A 15,525-nucleotide genomic window follows, 5' to 3' on the forward strand; every position below is an offset into this window, starting at 1 on the left:
TTTGAATAGTACTAACGAGAACGATTCATGTCTATGTATCCTACTTATTCAATCCAACTAATAACGATATTAACATGATCGAACTTATATGGCAACAGAAGATACTTTGAGGGTAATAGCACGTAGCGGGAGGGAAGAGGAATATACAGAAACCAACCATGTAGAATGAAGACTTGTGTGCAATTACCCTTGGCTTGGGTTGATAGATGTTCGCTGATGCTGTCGGTTGACATCGTCTTCGTCACTGTCCTCTCCCACCGTGTAATGCTCTTGCTCCATATCCGGTGAATGAAGATTGTCAAGCTCAGACTCGTCAAAGTCCCCCGCCTCTACATCCGCCCCTGAACGTTTGTTATGAAAGCGTTCCAGAACGGAACCCCCAATCACGTCCTCGTGGTAGATCCCTTGATACCTACGGTGACGTTGACGGCTGCGCCAAATAAAGAAGCCCCAGACGGAAACACCGATAATGACAACCACGAGAACTGCCTCTCCAGATTTGGCATAGGCCTTCCATTCCGCCTGTTTCATTCTTTCTCTCTCTTGTTCTTCAGCTGCGGTGCTGTTTGGGTGACCACCCACCGATGTTTGGGGTAGTTTCTCGCCATCGATACGCGAGTCCGCAGGGCTGCCACCGATATTTGCTATATCGACCTTCATGAAGCGATCAAGCATATCCCGAGTCTGGCGGGGGAGATCATAAGGTGCCATGTGGCTAGAATTATAAAGGAGAATATAAGTCAAGTTCCTTGCATGTTGATAAATCCCCGCCGGTTCGCCTTCGAAAGTCCAATCGTGTCGGGGGGCCCAGACCCCCGGTGATGTCTCGAAGCCGGTCCCTCCACCCCATTTCATATTGTTTATAAGTTGCTCGGTTCCAACATGATTGCAAATGAGGTCCTTATCCCCGTTAAATAGAAGGATTGAGATCCCCGATTCGAGAAGGTTGGGAAGCAATTGAACAGCTGGTACAGACTTTTTCGGAAGGAAAGAGCTACTGACAGCCCCCGAGCACTCTTCCCAGCCTGACTTCTTCTCAGGATTGACATTTAAAGCTTTAACAACGTCTGCCCTTCGTAAATAGGGCTTCACGTCCTTTAGATCCAGAGGCCAGTTCATGCCACAAGATGGAGCTGTATCACGGAGGCGAATATCATACATATTGTAGCATTTCTGGTCAGAATCCAGAGTCTTTGACAGAAGCTCCTGTAATACTGATTCGCAGTCACCAATATGTATTTGATCTTTTCCGGTTGTCTCCAACTTTGACTGACAGACTGATTGCAATACCTCGAGGCTCTTCGCGGTCCGGCTGTCTTCTTTGATGAGGCCCTCTTCGTACGCGAAAGTCAAGTAAGAGGGGTATTGATCCGCAGGAGAGATCCAGCCGTTACCAATCACAAGACCGCGAAGGTTCCAAAGAGTACTGCGGCCTGCCGCGTTTCTGTTCCGATCTAAGATCGCTTTGGCAATATACGGTATGTGCTGACCGGCGTAGGACTCGCCCGCAAGGTAAATCTGCCAGAGTCAGATGGGAGGGAAAAGCAAACAGAAATAACGGTAGGTAAAGAAAGAAACAATTCGGGGTTTCATACATCATCGCCTTCATATTCCGGGAAAAGTTCGAAGAATTTCTCCAGAAAAATAACGAAGTGGGCGGCCATCTCATCTAACTCATGGAGATAACTGTCGGTATTGACGTAGCTAAATCCAGTTCCGACGGGTTGATCCACGAAAAGCAGGTTGGCGAACTCATCCCAAGACCCTTCATTGTATTCCAACGTTTGGTTGTCTCTCAATCGATACGGGCCAACCTCCATCAACGCACCGTCCATTGAGCTACACCCAGGGCCCCCGTTTAACCAAATCACAGTCCGTTGGCGGTTAGCAATGTGACGATTCTGGTAATGCCAGAAGAAAAGATTGCCATTGCTCTGTGGATCCACCTCAATATGTCTGTTTCGGAGAACTGCGGGTCAGAAACCTTGCAACAATGACCAGGATTTAATATACGAATGATCCGGCGGAGCCGCGAAACTCACCCAGCATGCATCTTCAACAAAGGCCCCTCGGGGGCGCCTGGTAACGAACGAACATAGTAATCGGCAGCCGACTTAGCTGAGACCAATGGTGAACCCCAGAAGACGAGCAAAAACACAAGCCATGATGTTAGGAAGGGGAAGGAGAAGATTCCACCCGTTTTGTTCCTAGGACTACTACGCAAGATTGCAGCAAACATGCTTGTAGGAACAATGGGTGTGGATGCAGGGATAAAGAACAGAAAAGAAAAGCCAAGTCCAAAGTTATGGGTCCTAGAGGACTAGAACAGCGCTCTAGTCCGCATGGATTACGCCGATTGATCGTTGTCTTCCTGCTGCTCTTGAAGATCGAGACGTATATGGTAGGGACGAAGTAGTGAAAGTATGTCAGGTGAAAAGAAGTAGAGGGAGAAGGTGGAAGGAAGGAAGAGGAGAGATGAAGCTCCTCTATCGATTACTTTATCAGGTAGACGATGGGCGGTGGCCTTGGAATGGATTCGTTTCGGTGCCAATTTATTACCATACCGACCTGATTCCAGACCGCTTTTGACTGGGCAAGTAGTCCTGTCCAGCGTAAATCCGCTATGCCGAGAATGGGTGTACTATACATACCTGTAAGTTAGTTTACTGGGGGTCTTATAATACTGAAAGATACCGATCTATCCATACAAACCGTACCTTATATTATACAGTACAATGACTTCAGGATTGCCTATTGAGGGATCTATAGGGTATTCACTTTTGCTTTTTTCTCTTCCTAACGCTTTTTCAGACAGCTTCAAGTGACGGGATAGATAGATAAATAGATAAACCCATCAGTTTTCAATTCTTATCACGTATATCAAAAAAGATCATTAATGCCCTGGTCGGCGTCCTTTTTGATTAAATCAATCATCCCCTGCTTACCTGTTAGCTTCATTGATATAATCCCTTGATAAGTACACACCTGAGGCATGATAGGTTGACCATCATCTCCTTTCACATAGCGGAAGGGCATCTCAGTTCGTTCATGTTCGTTGATGAAAATCTCTGGGTAATCGATATACTGGATCTTCTCCAGGGGCACTGCCATCATGTTAGTATTTCGCAATCGCCATGGTTAGTAGGATATATCGAGTCTTCAAGTATTGAACCTTTCTCATGCACAACCATTCGGGTGACACGCACAGCCGTGTCAGTGGTCATCTGTTTGGGACCAAGTCGTCTTCCAGCATAGCCCTTTTTTCTCAATTCAGATGTCCGATCTGTACCCCTTGGTTAGTGGCATGTATGGCATGCGTCTCTTTCCTCGTTCTACAAAATACTTACCGCGAGGAGGATCATCCCCTATAGGCGCGAAAGCCGCCTAAACGTCAGCGGGGAGTCCGGACTTTCGACGAAAGGACCAAAGATTCGCACCAAGAATGCCCCCAAAAAGGAACACTTCGAAGTTTTCTCCATCGGCGGGGCTCAATTCAGCCTGAGCGGCGGGGTCTAACAGACAAATCTTAGACTTCCGGTCCGCGAAAATCTCCTCGATACTGCGGTGTTCGACCTTGAGTTCTCCTGTCGCGGCTAAATCCTCCGGCATTTGCAGAGAGTTGGGCACTGAACTGAGGAGAAATCGGCTCCCAACCGCATGCGATTCGCGAGCGATACAAGCATATTCTAATGCGGACCAAGCACCCAGTTCAGGGTCCAGATGTTCGACCACGATAGTCACTGGGTTTGTTGAGGGAGACTGGTCTGTCATTGTGATATCCCACTTGAAAAGCGATTATTTGCAACAAGCGACTGTGGTATCGCGCAGTTGGGATTGATTTGATGGCGAGACGGTGGGCCGACCTGAATTTCGATGACCAAGCGGCAGTTTTGGGGCAACCGAGGGCAACCGTTTCTTCCTTCCCCCTCCATCTATGAAAAGTTAAAAAAAAAAAAGGAAAAACTACAAAGCTCGGCCCATTTATATAAATAACAAAATCTATCATAACCATCCTGGTCCTGGTTACAAATAGCCCTAATTGATGAAAATTGATGAAAACAGAAATACATGTATGTACTGTACATATAAAATAGGCCTAAGCTTAGGAGTGTAGGGAAAGTATCATTATACATACATTCACATACAGTATTCACTTTGGGTAGGACAAGAGCTGTACGCGCGCTTTCTCTCCCTCCCTCTCTTTGAGAATTTGGTTCTGTACTTATATATATGTGGGAATCGAGCATCATTGGATCCTTATTGATACAAACCCGAACCACCTCTCAATCGACAACGGGTATCAGCAAAAAGCGATTCATGAAGTATTTGAATATGTTTAAATCATGATCCTCTGAACAAATATTTCTAGCTGGAAAGAAATTATACTTCTGTCTTTCGTAATACAAGTAGTAAACGTTATTAGCAATAACTTTTTTATTTCCTTTCCCTCAACAGAACCACTATGTACTAATACATTCATACATCGATACCGTATGTACATACATGCTATCGTAACAAAAGACGGTGACCGTATACCATACAGAGGCTCTCGCTGATTTACTATCTATAGTATGTACTAGACTATCCCAACCAACTACTTACTACTGATCTCCTCTCTCTCTTCCTTTCCCTTTACCTAATTTTTTTGTTTGTTTTTGCCTTTAAAGAAAGAAAATAACTTCACCCTCCAAGTTTAACTGATAGCACATGTGGATTTTTCAAATAATACATTTCCTTTGCCAACAAAACGCCTCCCCGTAGTTCGGTGGGGTTCTCTGACGACACACCCACCATACCTTCTCGTCCAACCTCCCCGCCTTACTTTGCCTACTACACACCATCTCCCACCGATTAGCATCAACTCGCACTCTCGCCCTTCTGTTATCTCGGATCAAACCAAAATCTTTCTAACATCCTTGTTTCCCTTCCATCCAACATGAATCCCCATCAGCAGAACAAAGTCGACACTAGCGTGAGCTGTCTATCTACCGCCCCTCTCGTCTGCACTAAACCCTGACATGATACTTCCAGTCCTTGTCCCCCGACGAGCAACGCCTCCTGCGTCTTTATGGGAAGATGCCCACCAAGAAGGATCTCTTGCAGAACAAACTGAAAGTACGTCAATCTGATAACCTGTCGAAATTCCCACTCCTCGGCTAACTGCTTCAAAGGAGCGGAAGTACTTCGACTCAGGTGACTACGCCCTCAGTAAGGCCGGCAAGGCCTCGGATGTGGGTGTCACCAATATCGGTTCTCAGCATCCTGTCCCCGAAAATATCCCTCATTTGACCGCTACCTCTCCTGGAGCAAACAACACAGCAGCTGCTAGCAATGGTGGCAGTACCAATTCCCAAGGACAGCAGATTCCTGGCAGCATAAGTGGACACCCGGGATCCATTGGATTTCAAAGCCGCAGCCCAGTAAAAGAAGGCAGCTATCTACAACGCGGAACTAGTGCGGACGAAGCTGAGGGTGACACGCCTACGCTTAATGACACCAAAGAGCCCAGCGTTAGTCCACCTCCCGCTCGCAGTGGTGTTCCAATCCAGCGTTAATTGGCTTTGGGTCTATCATCCCCTCCCTCTATTCATTGGTTCGTTACCAATACTTACTTTTCTCATGTTTGTTGCTCTGTCTCATGATTGTCATATTAAAAGAGCCCGGCGCTATGGTTTTGTGTTTCCAATGATATTGAGCCGTTTTTCTTCTCTTTTCTTTTTTTTGGGTTTTACCCTGGGGGTGGCTGAGCACCAGAGATTCTGTTTTGAAGTAGTCTGCGCTTCACCGCTGTGCAATTTAGAAGGATGAAGAGTTGACGGCCAAACTGAGGCAAGCACGAAAACGTCTGATGGATTTCAATTGTCCGACTTGAAAACAGCCACTTTTACTGGGCTTTCCATGCCCTTTGAGATTTGCAGCAAGATGTATTTCCCATCCCACTAGCTGGACTCGTGTGGGTTAGCTTTGTATGTGTTGTCTTCTGCGGTCGATGTGTGCTATTATTCTTCTCTGTTTATATCGCATCACATATTATCTGGAAGTTCTTTCGTGTTAAGGGCTACTCATTTTCACTTTCCCGATGATTTGGAAATTGGTTCATATCTGATTATTTTACGCTCAGCACTACGCTTGAGGTCTTTGGAAATGCCTTTTGCCCATATAAATACTCATACATATGGTACCTCACATCTCTTTATCTCCTTTTAATGATATATCTGCACATGTACGGCTGTATGGCTTAGTAGTCAGGATCGGGCTTCTCTCAACTGGAATAGTACGGTACCTTGCAAGTCCAAATCGTCATTGTGTAAATTAGGCCTGCTGAAGGTATCACGTTGATTTGGTGGTGAGAACGCGAACAGGTTGTCTACGATCTATCAGCTACACATGGATCCCGGCTACATAGATGTATCAATCGATGCAAGCTGCACATCTTTTAGGGGTGAGAGAGGAATAGAGTTATTCCCAGGACGGTCGCCCTGTGAGGCTTCATGGGAACGGATGCGGCGAAGGTGAAGTTAACCATTGTGTAAAACTAGTATCTACACGAAAGTACATTGTACAAAGTATGGAGAGTTACAAAGAGGAAAGGGGAGGAGCGGCGAATAACCGAAGAATATACCAGAAATGAGACGCAAGTATGTAGAGGGTTAACAAAGAATGTAAATCTAAATTAGCCCGGGGGTATTAGACAACACGAAAAGCAAGCCGAGGCAGATCCGATTTCATTATACCAGTCATCTTCTAGTGTAAATTGTTCCTGATATCTCTCAGCATACACTTTTAAAAAGCCATAACTTCTTTAGGATACAAACCGTTTTTGCCAACACACGTTCTTGTTTTTGCAATAAGTCGAAGAACGGTTTTGGCACCCCAGGTGTGAGGGCCGACCACAAAACCACTTGCTCTTCAAGCACTTCGACAGGGGTTTGATGCGATAGACTACTGGAAAAGTGTCGGTGCTTGGAGATGTCTTGGTAAATCAAAAGTTCCGGGTTGTGATGACGATGGCGATGATGGGCTCGAAGCGTGCTCTCTAGACCTGAACCAAAAAGTACTGGTCCCGTCCTTGATGTGACTTCAAAGTATCAAGAGCTACGCCACACCTTGGTCCTGCCATCTCCTTCAATAGACTTCCAAACCGATGGTCGATGCCCCAGAAACACTCGATACTAGCCTGATTTCGAAAAGGATATTTGACGAGATAAGCCCGCTGCGCCGAAGGGTGTGCTGCGTCTTGCATATAAAGTGGATATAACTCTACGAAGCGGTCCATCGCTATGTTCAGTCAGTCTTCCAATGGCTTGCTAGTCCTGAATCCAAATCATCATTCTCGCCCAGCCATAGTTCCACGGCGTACAGGGCCATTGTGCAAGCTAAGTTAACCCATCGCCAAAGATTGCCTCCGCCGCCCCTTTGACTGCTCCACCACTCCCCGTTGCCACCCATCGCTTGGGAGGTCGAGGCGAAATGCTGCATCAAAAGGCTGGTATAAACGGCAATCAATATCGACGGAGAAAAATAGCTAAGGAGACCCAGGAACTGGCCAGCGGCGTCGGAGTCATCCAAGGAAGCTTCTTGCGAGAGAGCACGTGCCCCTGATTCACGGACAGCGGGGATGATCCGAGTTGATGCGTACAGCACACAGATGCGGTATGCGAGTGAAATCAAGACGGATGGCGTTACGGCTCCAAAGACAGCAGTGATCACATTGAAAGTTGCATGAATAATAGAAGGCAAAAGAGACAGTGCGTGTAGCAAAGTAGTATAGGAGGCCATGATGATCGGTGGAAGTGGGGGAAAGTCTCCAGCTTGCGAGGGGTATGGACTTTGTTCGACGGGATGAGACGGTTGGTAGTCTGTGAATATCTGGTAGATACACAGTACGACATATGCGAACAGGAGAGAGCTTTCCACTGGATTTCCACGGCCACTACCAATCCCCCATGCGCACAGGATGACCGCACATGTGATTGACACCCCGATCAAAGCAGCATCTACATTAGAGATCTCAGGGAACTGCAGAACGCGCCAGAGGAAGTACACCGCACTTGAGATAATAGACCCGGACAAAACCAGAAGGCCAATCTGCCAGATCATTAGTCGTGAGACGAAGAAACGATGACGATTACGTACCATCCAGCTATCGCTTCGTCCACCGCGGTTGACAAGCCAACGAGTGATCTGCCCTGCAGCCTGTATCACCAATAAGCTGCAAAACCCTTCCACCAGCTGGAAAACTGGTGTCGACCATCGCAAGAGTTTATCCCAATTCCCTATAGTCACCGACTCAATCAACCCATCGGGTCCGAAGAGCCATTCTTGGATAGAGGTGTTCTGCGTCCGCTTTCCCGTAAAAGTCCGTTCTACCCATCCTGTTGTGTTATCGGCATCGATCGAGAAGCGATTCAGGGACCAAATCAACAGGACCGGAATGATGATCCATTGGGTTGATCGGATCACAGCGATAAGGGAAGCACGCAGCCACGAGCGATCCGGTGTAGTGAGTTTCAGGAGGGAAAATAGACAATAGAAGGTCGCTAGGGATAGAGAGAAGGCCAGACCGCAAGTCTTCCCACCTACATCGAAGGCTAAAGGGATAGAAGAAACGGTCACGAACAGGAAGAAGGCGGAGGAGAGGATCCGGAAGAGCCACATCGGACGGTCGGGACGATGGCACGAGAGGGAGAGTTATGCGCAAGAAAGATACCGTAGCAGGCAGGGATAGAGGGAAAACTGACGCGATCGACGGCAAGTCTGACCGGAGAACTCACGTTTGGAGAGAACAGAAAACAAAGGATAATAAAAAGAAGAAGAATCTCAGTGGGTACACATGAAGTCAAGGAGAGTACTGAGGTTTTCTTCTTTCTTTTTTCTCCGCTGATGAATTCTCTGCTCTTTCCGGCCTTGAACTGCTTTTTTTTTATCTTTTTCCCTTTTTTTTGAGGGGGGAAGTTTTGATCTTATCTCGCTTTTCCTTTTCCAGACGGGACGATTTTCACGTGGCACTCGTAATGATGGGAATAATATATAATAAATAAATAATGAGCATCTATTCTGTCCCACTTACTAGTTAGATGTCGAAAAAAAATAAGAAGAAAGAGAGAGAGACAGAGAGAGAGAAGAGAAGAGAAAGGGTAATTGAGGGCTGTACGGTAGTAGGTTTAGTTTTCCTAGTTCTTTTACTCCTACGTATGTACAGTATGTCCATACGTATAAATATATAGATGTGTACGAAGTAGTTGTCGACTTTGTTTCAAGGCGGTGGATTATTAATTTACGACCACTCGTGATCAACCTTTCATTACAACATTATCATAGTCTACGTGACAGATCTTGACCCAACTAGCTTTGAAGAAAAGTACAAAGAGCAATTAAGTGAGACAAAGTAAAGAGAAACCTCTATCCTAATGCCTTTTCAAGGAGTACTTACAATACTGTAAGAGTAGTAGTTCGTAGTTCTCACATGCTTTAGGAAGCCCTCCAGCCAAAGCCCTAACTGGTATCCGGATACGGAAGCCATCTTAGATCTCCCTAGTAAGACTTTACAGGGTATGACTAGTACTAGTATCGAGTCAAACAGTAGGCAATCTGAATTGATCACTACTTACTAAAAAGGTACATACATAGTACATCCACCCATATCCATACCTTGACTACTTTTTTTTGACCTTCCAGTCTTGTATTGTTGGATGCTACGATTTCGGCAACTATTCAAAATGGCCGACGAAACTATCGCAAAGAAAATCAAGACCTCGCCATTGATTGGAACCCATAGGTATGTATATATTTATTATATTTTATCTCAACCTTTCGCTCTAATGATGGTCGCCTCATTACTGATATGCATTGCCTAGCGGCCATTTTCATGCCGACGAGGCCCTCGCGGTCTATCTTCTCCGACAACTCCCCACCTACTCTGCCTCTCCCCTCGTCCGCACCAGAGATCCGGCACAACTGGCAACCTGCCACACTGTTGTTGACGTAGGTGGAGAATATGACCCTGCCAACAACCGCTATGATCACCACCAACGTGACTTCTCGACGACCTTCCCCAACCGCAATACTAAGCTATCCTCGGCTGGCTTAGTATATATGCATTTTGGTCGAGCGATCATTGCTGAATATACATCCTTGCCAGTGGATCACGACGACGTGAACTTGTTGTACGAGAAACTTTATACGGATTTTATCGAAGCAATTGACGCCAATGACAATGGTATCGCAGCCTACGACCCAGCCGAAATTTCCGCCGCCAACATTGAGAAACGCTTCAAGGATGGTGCCGTCACCATCACATCCGTGGTAGGTGACATGAACGACCCTGACCCGACTTGCCCGCCCGGGGAGCCTCAAGACGAGGACAGTCTCTTTGGCCGAGCAAGTACTTTCATTGGAAACGTTTTCATCCGCAAATTACACCGCGCCAGTACATCCTGGCTACCTGCACGCACTACTGTTGGAAATGCCTACCGTTCCCGCCGTGACGTCCATCCTTCCGGCCGTATCATTATTCTTCCCCAGGGTGGTATTCCATGGAAAGAGCACCTGTATAACTTCGAAAAAGATGCGTCGGGATCCAATGGGACCAAGCCGGAGGAAGAGGCTTATTATGTTCTTTACCCCGAAAGTGCTACTGAAGGATCTAAATGGCGCGTTCAGTGCGTGTCGGTGAATGAAAGTAGTTTTGTTTCCCGGAACCCACTGCCAGAGAGCTGGCGTGGTGTCCGCGATGCGGACCTTGACGGGGTTATGACTGCAGAAGCCGAGAAAACCGGCAAGCCCAAGATCCCTGAGGGTGCGGTCTTTGTCCACGCGAGCGGTTTCATCGGCGGCCATAAGACCAAGGAAGGCGCATATGCCATGGCGGTCCGAGCCTTGGAACAATAAGTGATTATCTTTATTTTATTTCCCCCTTCTAATGTGATGCTGGCGGTGGTACGGTCGATAACCTATAGCATACTCTGAGATATCGCTGTGCTATACTACGGTTCGACAGACCCTATGATGGGTGATGTCTAAAAATTTTTTACTTGAAGGAATCATAGTGTAAAGATGGCCAGACTATACCATGTGTGGGACAGCCACGAACAAAGTAATTCCTTACAATTCATCCACCTTTTCTGTTACATTTCCCTGGCCCTCAGATTCACCTCAGCTCCTGGCCTACAAGCTCCCACTTTACTAACCCCCCTCCCAACACTACCCACAAGCCAGAGTGCCTTGAGCTCGGGACCCGTCCAGGCGAAATTCTGTACGGTGTAGTTGGTCTGGATGGTCAGGAGAAGTTGCCCAGAGGGGTCAAGTATATCAACACCTTGTCCAACACCTGCCATGATGTATCCGTTAGCAGCTACTTCCAAGCCGTCCGGGACAAATCCAGAGGCCATATAAATAGGTCGCTCGTTGTAAGCATGGGTACCATCTCCGTTTACGTCAAAGGCGTAAACAGTCCTATATTGATTTGGAGGAAGTCTATTAATGTCTTGGCTTTTTGACTTGGCCGATCTGTATCTCATACCTGCGCTGAGTGGCGTTGAATGTACGACCAGGATGACCATATTGGGGATCAAGTGGAGTGCTCATGGCAGCACTGTCAGTGATATACACGATGGAGCCCTCTTGGTTGAAAGCAATACCATTGGGTTGGCCAATCGACTCATCAACCACGAAAATCGCACCGGATGAAGTATTGTACCTGTAACTAACACTTGGAAGCTACGGGGGAGAGCCGGTGGGAGCATTAAACTACGAATTCTCTGTTCACAAGTTAGCGGAGGGTTGAACATGAAAGCAAATGCAGTGAGGACGAACAATGATCCGTAAACCAAATATACCCCGTCTTTGGATGCACCACCAGGTCGTCAATGGTATTGAAGTAATAGCCGAAATAATTGTTTACCAGGGTAACCGACTTATTGGTCTCCGGGTCTAGAGTTCTCAAAGAGACACGCTGTTCTCCACCACGGATAGATCGATTACTGCCTGATGCATCCTAGATGACCTTGCCATTATGAAATGTACATCCGTTGGGCGCACAGACAGGAGGGTCGGAGAGGTACTCGGACAGTATAGGCGGGCCCTTATTCAGGTCCATAACGAGCTGAGGGAGATAGCCGGGAGGGGGAGCCAACTGAGGCAGGTGGAGTTTGTTCTGTGATGCGAGATAAACAGGTGTCTCGTGGACGGCTTCGGAGACAAGAAGCATGAACTTGTAGCTGGGGTTGGCGCCCAGAATCTCAAGACCGCTTTCTTTATCAAAAACCCAAAAAATTTACCGAGCTGACATCCTTTAGGGTAGCGCCATTGGCGACATTGGTATTGGCAGAAGCAGACACGGCACCCATAGTAGAGACATTTCGAGAAAAATGACTGATCAAGTTTCAGGTCCTGTCTTGTTCGATCGAGCTTCAGCCGCCGATCGGAGATACTCTGATAGGTAGGGGCAGAGAGGCCCTGTTGTTGTGAATAAAGACATTCAATGGTGTATCTTCAGGGAACTGATATCTTCAATACTGCCAGTTCCATCCCCGGAGTTTTGTGTTTGGGAGTCTCTTGCATCGGGGTGTATGTCCGAAGGATCTTCCCGTTCTCCCAGTGCGCGCTGGATCAGCTTCGCCTTGATTATAGCACCCTTCACACGCTCATCCACATCGGTGACGGCTTCTTCTGTATTCTGCATAAGTAGAGATGCTGGGTCAACCAGTTCAAGAAGCGTGTCGATATTCTTTGCTAGCCTGGAACTAGGTGGAAAGCTCGGCATCTCCTTGCAGGTAGGCGGCTTCAAATGAGCATCTTCCTTCTCACTAAATAACTGAGATTCTACCAGGAGAAGTTCTCTAGTTTTGGACAGGCCTGGCTCGGCCAGTCGTTGAGACCAGACCAGGGCTTTGCCGTAGAGCCTTCCCAGCTCGATGAACTTTTCAAATCCTTTCTCGACAGCGAACACACTGCCCTCGGTGTAACCGGCTTGAGCACCATCGGCAGCTCCTAGGTCATAGCCTTCCTTATAAAATTCTTCCTCCAGATCGAGCAGGCCTTCGAGTAGATTGCTCTCCATAATGCAGGACCTCCAGGTAATGGACAAAACGAGGGGCACCGTAGGGCTTAAAAAGAATCAAAGAACGAGGGGAAGGGTAGAGGAAAGGGTAATAAGTCTAGCCGGCCAAGACTGAGGTTCAGGAGTGACTTAAACTTAACATATGAGAGATAAGACGTTGGTTTTCTTACCTTAAATTCTTTTTTTCCCGCGTGCCCCTCCGATAAAAACAACCCCACCCGTGACCGGAGTTTTTCTCAGGATCTGTTTGTTTCCCGGAGACTCTTGATATAATCGTGACCCTATAACTCTACTGAATCGAAGCATTTTCAAGAAAGTGATCACTCTACAAATTTTCTTCACATGGCAACAAAAATGCATTCATCCACGAGAAATTGAAAGCACACAAAGACATCATAGAATAATACGCTCATATGCATTCCCAGGAAACAGAGAAAAGGTGTCTGAATCGGAGACAGTGAAATGGAAGATAAACAGCCGACCCTAGAGAATCGCGGGGAGGAGCTACCGACAATGTCATTATATTGTAAATAAGTGGACTTGAAAAATCGCGAGATATCAACCCAAAGGCTGATGCCGACCACACTAAACCCCTCAATGCGCCAACGTCATACCCCACATATAATTCTATCACCTCTTCCTGGTACCAGGTCTGGGCTTCACTTCTTCCTGAGCAACCGGATGAAGCATCACCTTATTGGGAAGCTGTTGGGTGTTGGCCGAGTAACCTTTGCTCCAGTCGTAGCTCACCGAGTATGCAAATATATTGCCATTGCGATTGAATGCTGTACTAGAGATGGTCCCACCTACGGATGGGTAGCCCTTCAGGCGGTGTTTGGCGTCTTTGTCCCAGAAGTGGAAGGTTCCATCGCTACCCGCGGTGCTGAACGTCCCGTGAACCGGGTGAAAAGAGATAGCATTGACCGAATAGATGTTATTGATATCGCGTTGGTTTGGAGGCGTTTCTCGATGACATTTGAAGCTAAAGTTTGAGCTGGAGTCCTTGTCTTCCACATACTGGATAGCACAGCGGCCCTCGATACTACCAACAGCGAAACCTGTAGCATCCGTAAAGCAGCTGACTACTCGCGTCTGCCACTTAAGAGGGGATTGCATAGTCTTGTAAAATTTGGTGGGATTATCGAGATTGATGATGTTGATGTATCGGTCTGCGGTCCCAACCACTAGCAACTTATTCTTGACATCCATGGTGTAGACACGCTCCTGACACTCCACTGTGGCAATCGGGTTCGATTGCCGTAGATCCCAGTACTTAACTGTCTTGTCCCACGAACCGGTTACTAAGAGGGGGGTGCCTCCAGCAGGGTTCGGAATCATCTGGCAGCATTTGATCGGAGCGTCATGGGCTGCGACTTGGACAGACGTGGTAGCATTTGTGGCGAGATCGAGCATGCGAGCGGCTTTGTCGGCACCAGCGCCTACCACTTTAGTTCCATCCTGTCGAGCGAGAAAGAACAGTTAAATACCTTAGAGTCGCAGAGGGGATGGGTTGGCAAGAGAATCTGTTGAGCTTACCGGTGACCAGCAGCAGCTTAAAACTGGAGCTTCGTGCTCAAAGAGAGCCTTCCCTTCGCTCTGTCCCTGGTCATTGATCTCGTAGATGCGAACCTTCTTGTCCCACGAAGCTACAGCAAGGTGTTCACTGGTGGGAGAGAATTGAAGATCAGAGATGCTATCTTCAGGGGGTGAATTGAGAGCAACATCTTTGGATATATCGCCGGTTGTGTTTGTTTGACCCGCTGTAGTCGACGTAGCGCCGACAGAACCGAAGAGCGACATTCGATTGAGAACTTTTGCTTTTTACAAGGTTTGGCGAAAGCAGGGCGGGAAAGTAATACTAAAGATCGGGCTGTGGAAATATTAAGGATTGCGCACTAGCGGCAAATCCGCTTGTCTCAATGCAGCTTAATCGCAAAAGAAAAAGAGAGAAGAAGGAAAAAGGGCGTTATAGGTAAGCCGAGTAAACGTAAAAGGTCCGTGTTCAGATGTTTAATGTCTTGGACGGCAGTATCTTCACGGCCCCTTTACACCGCCCTTCAAACAGAACAAACACACTTCTTTATTCAGTCAACTTTGGTGATAACTAACCCATCCGGTGGGGATACTTGTTTGGTTTGGTGTTGAGAAAAAAATGCATTTCATTTTCGTCCTCCTATATCTTGAAAGTATCTCAGAATTGCATTATAGGCTGTTCTTACTAACTTCTCTGCATGTATGTACTAGTTGGACTTTCCCCAACAACTACTATCGCCTTCATGAGTTGATACTGTGCAGATGACATCATTGCACATTCTTTTTGCTATTCAAATTCAATCCTTCAATTCTATTAATCATGCATTGGTCGGAGGTATAGAGGGCGACAAAGCATTTGAATCGAGGGGGTGTTGCCCCTAAATCGCACACCCCTAGAGAGATACAGCTTCAAATGTCTCCTTGGTCTATGA

At 47.0% G+C, this 15,525-nt stretch overlaps 9 protein-coding genes across 9 annotated transcripts; 2 read left to right on the forward strand and 7 right to left on the reverse strand.

Annotated features, from left to right (window-relative positions):
- Window positions 1-2,504, reverse strand: kexA (serine-type carboxypeptidase kexA). Its single transcript, XM_032043287.1, has 3 exons — window positions 2,043-2,504; window positions 1,596-1,956; window positions 1-1,518 (listed from the first exon to the last, which is right to left on the reverse strand). Exons 1-3 carry the CDS (start codon window positions 2,237-2,239, stop codon window positions 184-186), a joined length of 1,893 nt encoding a protein of 630 aa, XP_031896112.1. The 5' UTR covers window positions 2,240-2,504; the 3' UTR covers window positions 1-183.
- BDW43DRAFT_288512 (SAM-dependent methyltransferase) lies at window positions 2,505-3,963 on the reverse strand. The gene is made up of 5 exons (XM_032043288.1): window positions 3,438-3,963; window positions 3,348-3,365; window positions 3,173-3,283; window positions 2,986-3,104; window positions 2,505-2,937 (listed from the first exon to the last, which is right to left on the reverse strand). The coding sequence occupies exons 1-5, from the start codon at window positions 3,769-3,771 to the stop codon at window positions 2,881-2,883; spliced, it is 639 nt and encodes a 212-aa protein (XP_031896113.1). The 5' UTR covers window positions 3,772-3,963; the 3' UTR covers window positions 2,505-2,880.
- On the reverse strand, window positions 3,852-4,169 carry BDW43DRAFT_191298 (uncharacterized protein). Its single transcript, XM_032039016.1, has one exon. The coding sequence runs from the start codon at window positions 4,131-4,133 to the stop codon at window positions 3,933-3,935; it is 201 nt and encodes a 66-aa protein (XP_031896114.1). The 5' UTR covers window positions 4,134-4,169; the 3' UTR covers window positions 3,852-3,932.
- A 422-nt stretch (window positions 4,170-4,591) lies between these two features.
- On the forward strand, window positions 4,592-6,252 carry BDW43DRAFT_191357 (endosulfine family protein). The gene is made up of 4 exons (XM_032039017.1): window positions 4,592-4,972; window positions 5,032-5,115; window positions 5,172-5,593; window positions 5,658-6,252. The coding sequence occupies exons 1-3, from the start codon at window positions 4,937-4,939 to the stop codon at window positions 5,553-5,555; spliced, it is 504 nt and encodes a 167-aa protein (XP_031896115.1). The 5' UTR covers window positions 4,592-4,936; the 3' UTR covers window positions 5,556-5,593; window positions 5,658-6,252.
- Window positions 6,253-7,284: 1,032 nt separating this feature from the next.
- BDW43DRAFT_315055 (ICE2 family protein) lies at window positions 7,285-8,658 on the reverse strand (the record flags this gene model as incomplete). The annotated part of the gene is made up of 2 exons (XM_032047976.1): window positions 7,285-8,088; window positions 8,137-8,658. The coding sequence occupies 2 exons, from the start codon at window positions 8,656-8,658 to the stop codon at window positions 7,285-7,287; spliced, it is 1,326 nt and encodes a 441-aa protein (XP_031896116.1).
- A 919-nt stretch (window positions 8,659-9,577) lies between these two features.
- On the forward strand, window positions 9,578-10,999 carry BDW43DRAFT_191428 (MYG1 family protein). The gene is made up of 2 exons (XM_032039019.1): window positions 9,578-9,778; window positions 9,858-10,999. Exons 1-2 carry the CDS (start codon window positions 9,693-9,695, stop codon window positions 10,888-10,890), a joined length of 1,119 nt encoding a protein of 372 aa, XP_031896117.1. The 5' UTR covers window positions 9,578-9,692; the 3' UTR covers window positions 10,891-10,999.
- A 127-nt stretch (window positions 11,000-11,126) lies between these two features.
- Window positions 11,127-12,347, reverse strand: BDW43DRAFT_315057 (SMP-30/gluconolactonase/LRE family protein; the record flags this gene model as incomplete). Its single annotated transcript, XM_032047977.1, has 5 exons — window positions 11,127-11,454; window positions 11,522-11,698; window positions 11,838-11,985; window positions 12,040-12,211; window positions 12,279-12,347. The coding sequence occupies 5 exons, from the start codon at window positions 12,345-12,347 to the stop codon at window positions 11,127-11,129; spliced, it is 894 nt and encodes a 297-aa protein (XP_031896118.1).
- Window positions 12,344-13,146, reverse strand: BDW43DRAFT_191431 (Yae1 family protein). Its single transcript, XM_032039020.1, has one exon. The coding sequence runs from the start codon at window positions 13,058-13,060 to the stop codon at window positions 12,479-12,481; it is 582 nt and encodes a 193-aa protein (XP_031896119.1). The 5' UTR covers window positions 13,061-13,146; the 3' UTR covers window positions 12,344-12,478.
- Window positions 13,147-13,555: 409 nt separating this feature from the next.
- On the reverse strand, window positions 13,556-15,047 carry sonA (putative nuclear pore complex protein (SonA)). The gene is made up of 2 exons (XM_032039018.1): window positions 14,597-15,047; window positions 13,556-14,518 (listed from the first exon to the last, which is right to left on the reverse strand). Exons 1-2 carry the CDS (start codon window positions 14,858-14,860, stop codon window positions 13,691-13,693), a joined length of 1,092 nt encoding a protein of 363 aa, XP_031896120.1. The 5' UTR covers window positions 14,861-15,047; the 3' UTR covers window positions 13,556-13,690.
- Window positions 15,048-15,525: the final 478 nt, after the last annotated feature.

Source organism: Aspergillus alliaceus (genome assembly GCF_009176365.1).
Source record: "Aspergillus alliaceus strain CBS 536.65 unplaced genomic scaffold BDW43scaffold_54, whole genome shotgun sequence".
NCBI lineage: Eukaryota > Fungi > Ascomycota > Eurotiomycetes > Eurotiales > Aspergillaceae > Aspergillus > Aspergillus alliaceus.

What these genes read in the sequence shown, in the direction of transcription:
- kexA (XM_032043287.1), bottom strand. Translation starts at nt 2,239, where the DNA reads ATGTTTGCTGCAATCTTGCGTAGTAGTCCTAGGAACAAAACGGGTGGA. An exon ending in TTGTTGAAGATGCATGCTGG is followed by an intron (nt 1,957 to 2,042) that starts GTGAGTTTCGCG and finishes TCTCCGAAACAG; the next exon opens with ACATATTGAGGTGGATCCAC. An exon ending in CGGAATATGAAGGCGATGAT is followed by an intron (nt 1,519 to 1,595) that starts GTATGAAACCCC and finishes TGACTCTGGCAG; the next exon opens with ATTTACCTTGCGGGCGAGTC.
- BDW43DRAFT_288512 (XM_032043288.1), bottom strand. Translation starts at nt 3,771, where the DNA reads ATGACAGACCAGTCTCCCTCAACAAACCCAGTGACTATCGTGGTCGAA. An exon ending in AATGGTTGTGCATGAGAAAG is followed by an intron (nt 3,105 to 3,172) that starts GTTCAATACTTG and finishes ACATGATGGCAG; the next exon opens with TGCCCCTGGAGAAGATCCAG. An exon ending in GTCAACCTATCATGCCTCAG is followed by an intron (nt 2,938 to 2,985) that starts GTGTGTACTTAT and finishes ACAGGTAAGCAG; the next exon opens with GGGATGATTGATTTAATCAA.
- BDW43DRAFT_191298 (XM_032039016.1), bottom strand. Translation starts at nt 4,133, where the DNA reads ATGTATAATGATACTTTCCCTACACTCCTAAGCTTAGGCCTATTTTAT.
- BDW43DRAFT_191357 (XM_032039017.1), top strand. Translation starts at nt 4,937, where the DNA reads ATGAATCCCCATCAGCAGAACAAAGTCGACACTAGC. An exon ending in AGAACAAAGTCGACACTAGC is followed by an intron (nt 4,973 to 5,031) that starts GTGAGCTGTCTA and finishes TGATACTTCCAG; the next exon opens with TCCTTGTCCCCCGACGAGCA. An exon ending in TCTTGCAGAACAAACTGAAA is followed by an intron (nt 5,116 to 5,171) that starts GTACGTCAATCT and finishes ACTGCTTCAAAG; the next exon opens with GAGCGGAAGTACTTCGACTC.
- BDW43DRAFT_191428 (XM_032039019.1), top strand. Translation starts at nt 9,693, where the DNA reads ATGCTACGATTTCGGCAACTATTCAAAATGGCCGACGAAACTATCGCA. An exon ending in CCATTGATTGGAACCCATAG is followed by an intron (nt 9,779 to 9,857) that starts GTATGTATATAT and finishes TGCATTGCCTAG; the next exon opens with CGGCCATTTTCATGCCGACG.
- BDW43DRAFT_191431 (XM_032039020.1), bottom strand. Translation starts at nt 13,060, where the DNA reads ATGGAGAGCAATCTACTCGAAGGCCTGCTCGATCTGGAGGAAGAATTT.
- sonA (XM_032039018.1), bottom strand. Translation starts at nt 14,860, where the DNA reads ATGTCGCTCTTCGGTTCTGTCGGCGCTACGTCGACTACAGCGGGTCAA. An exon ending in TAAGCTGCTGCTGGTCACCG is followed by an intron (nt 14,519 to 14,596) that starts GTAAGCTCAACA and finishes CTCGCTCGACAG; the next exon opens with GATGGAACTAAAGTGGTAGG.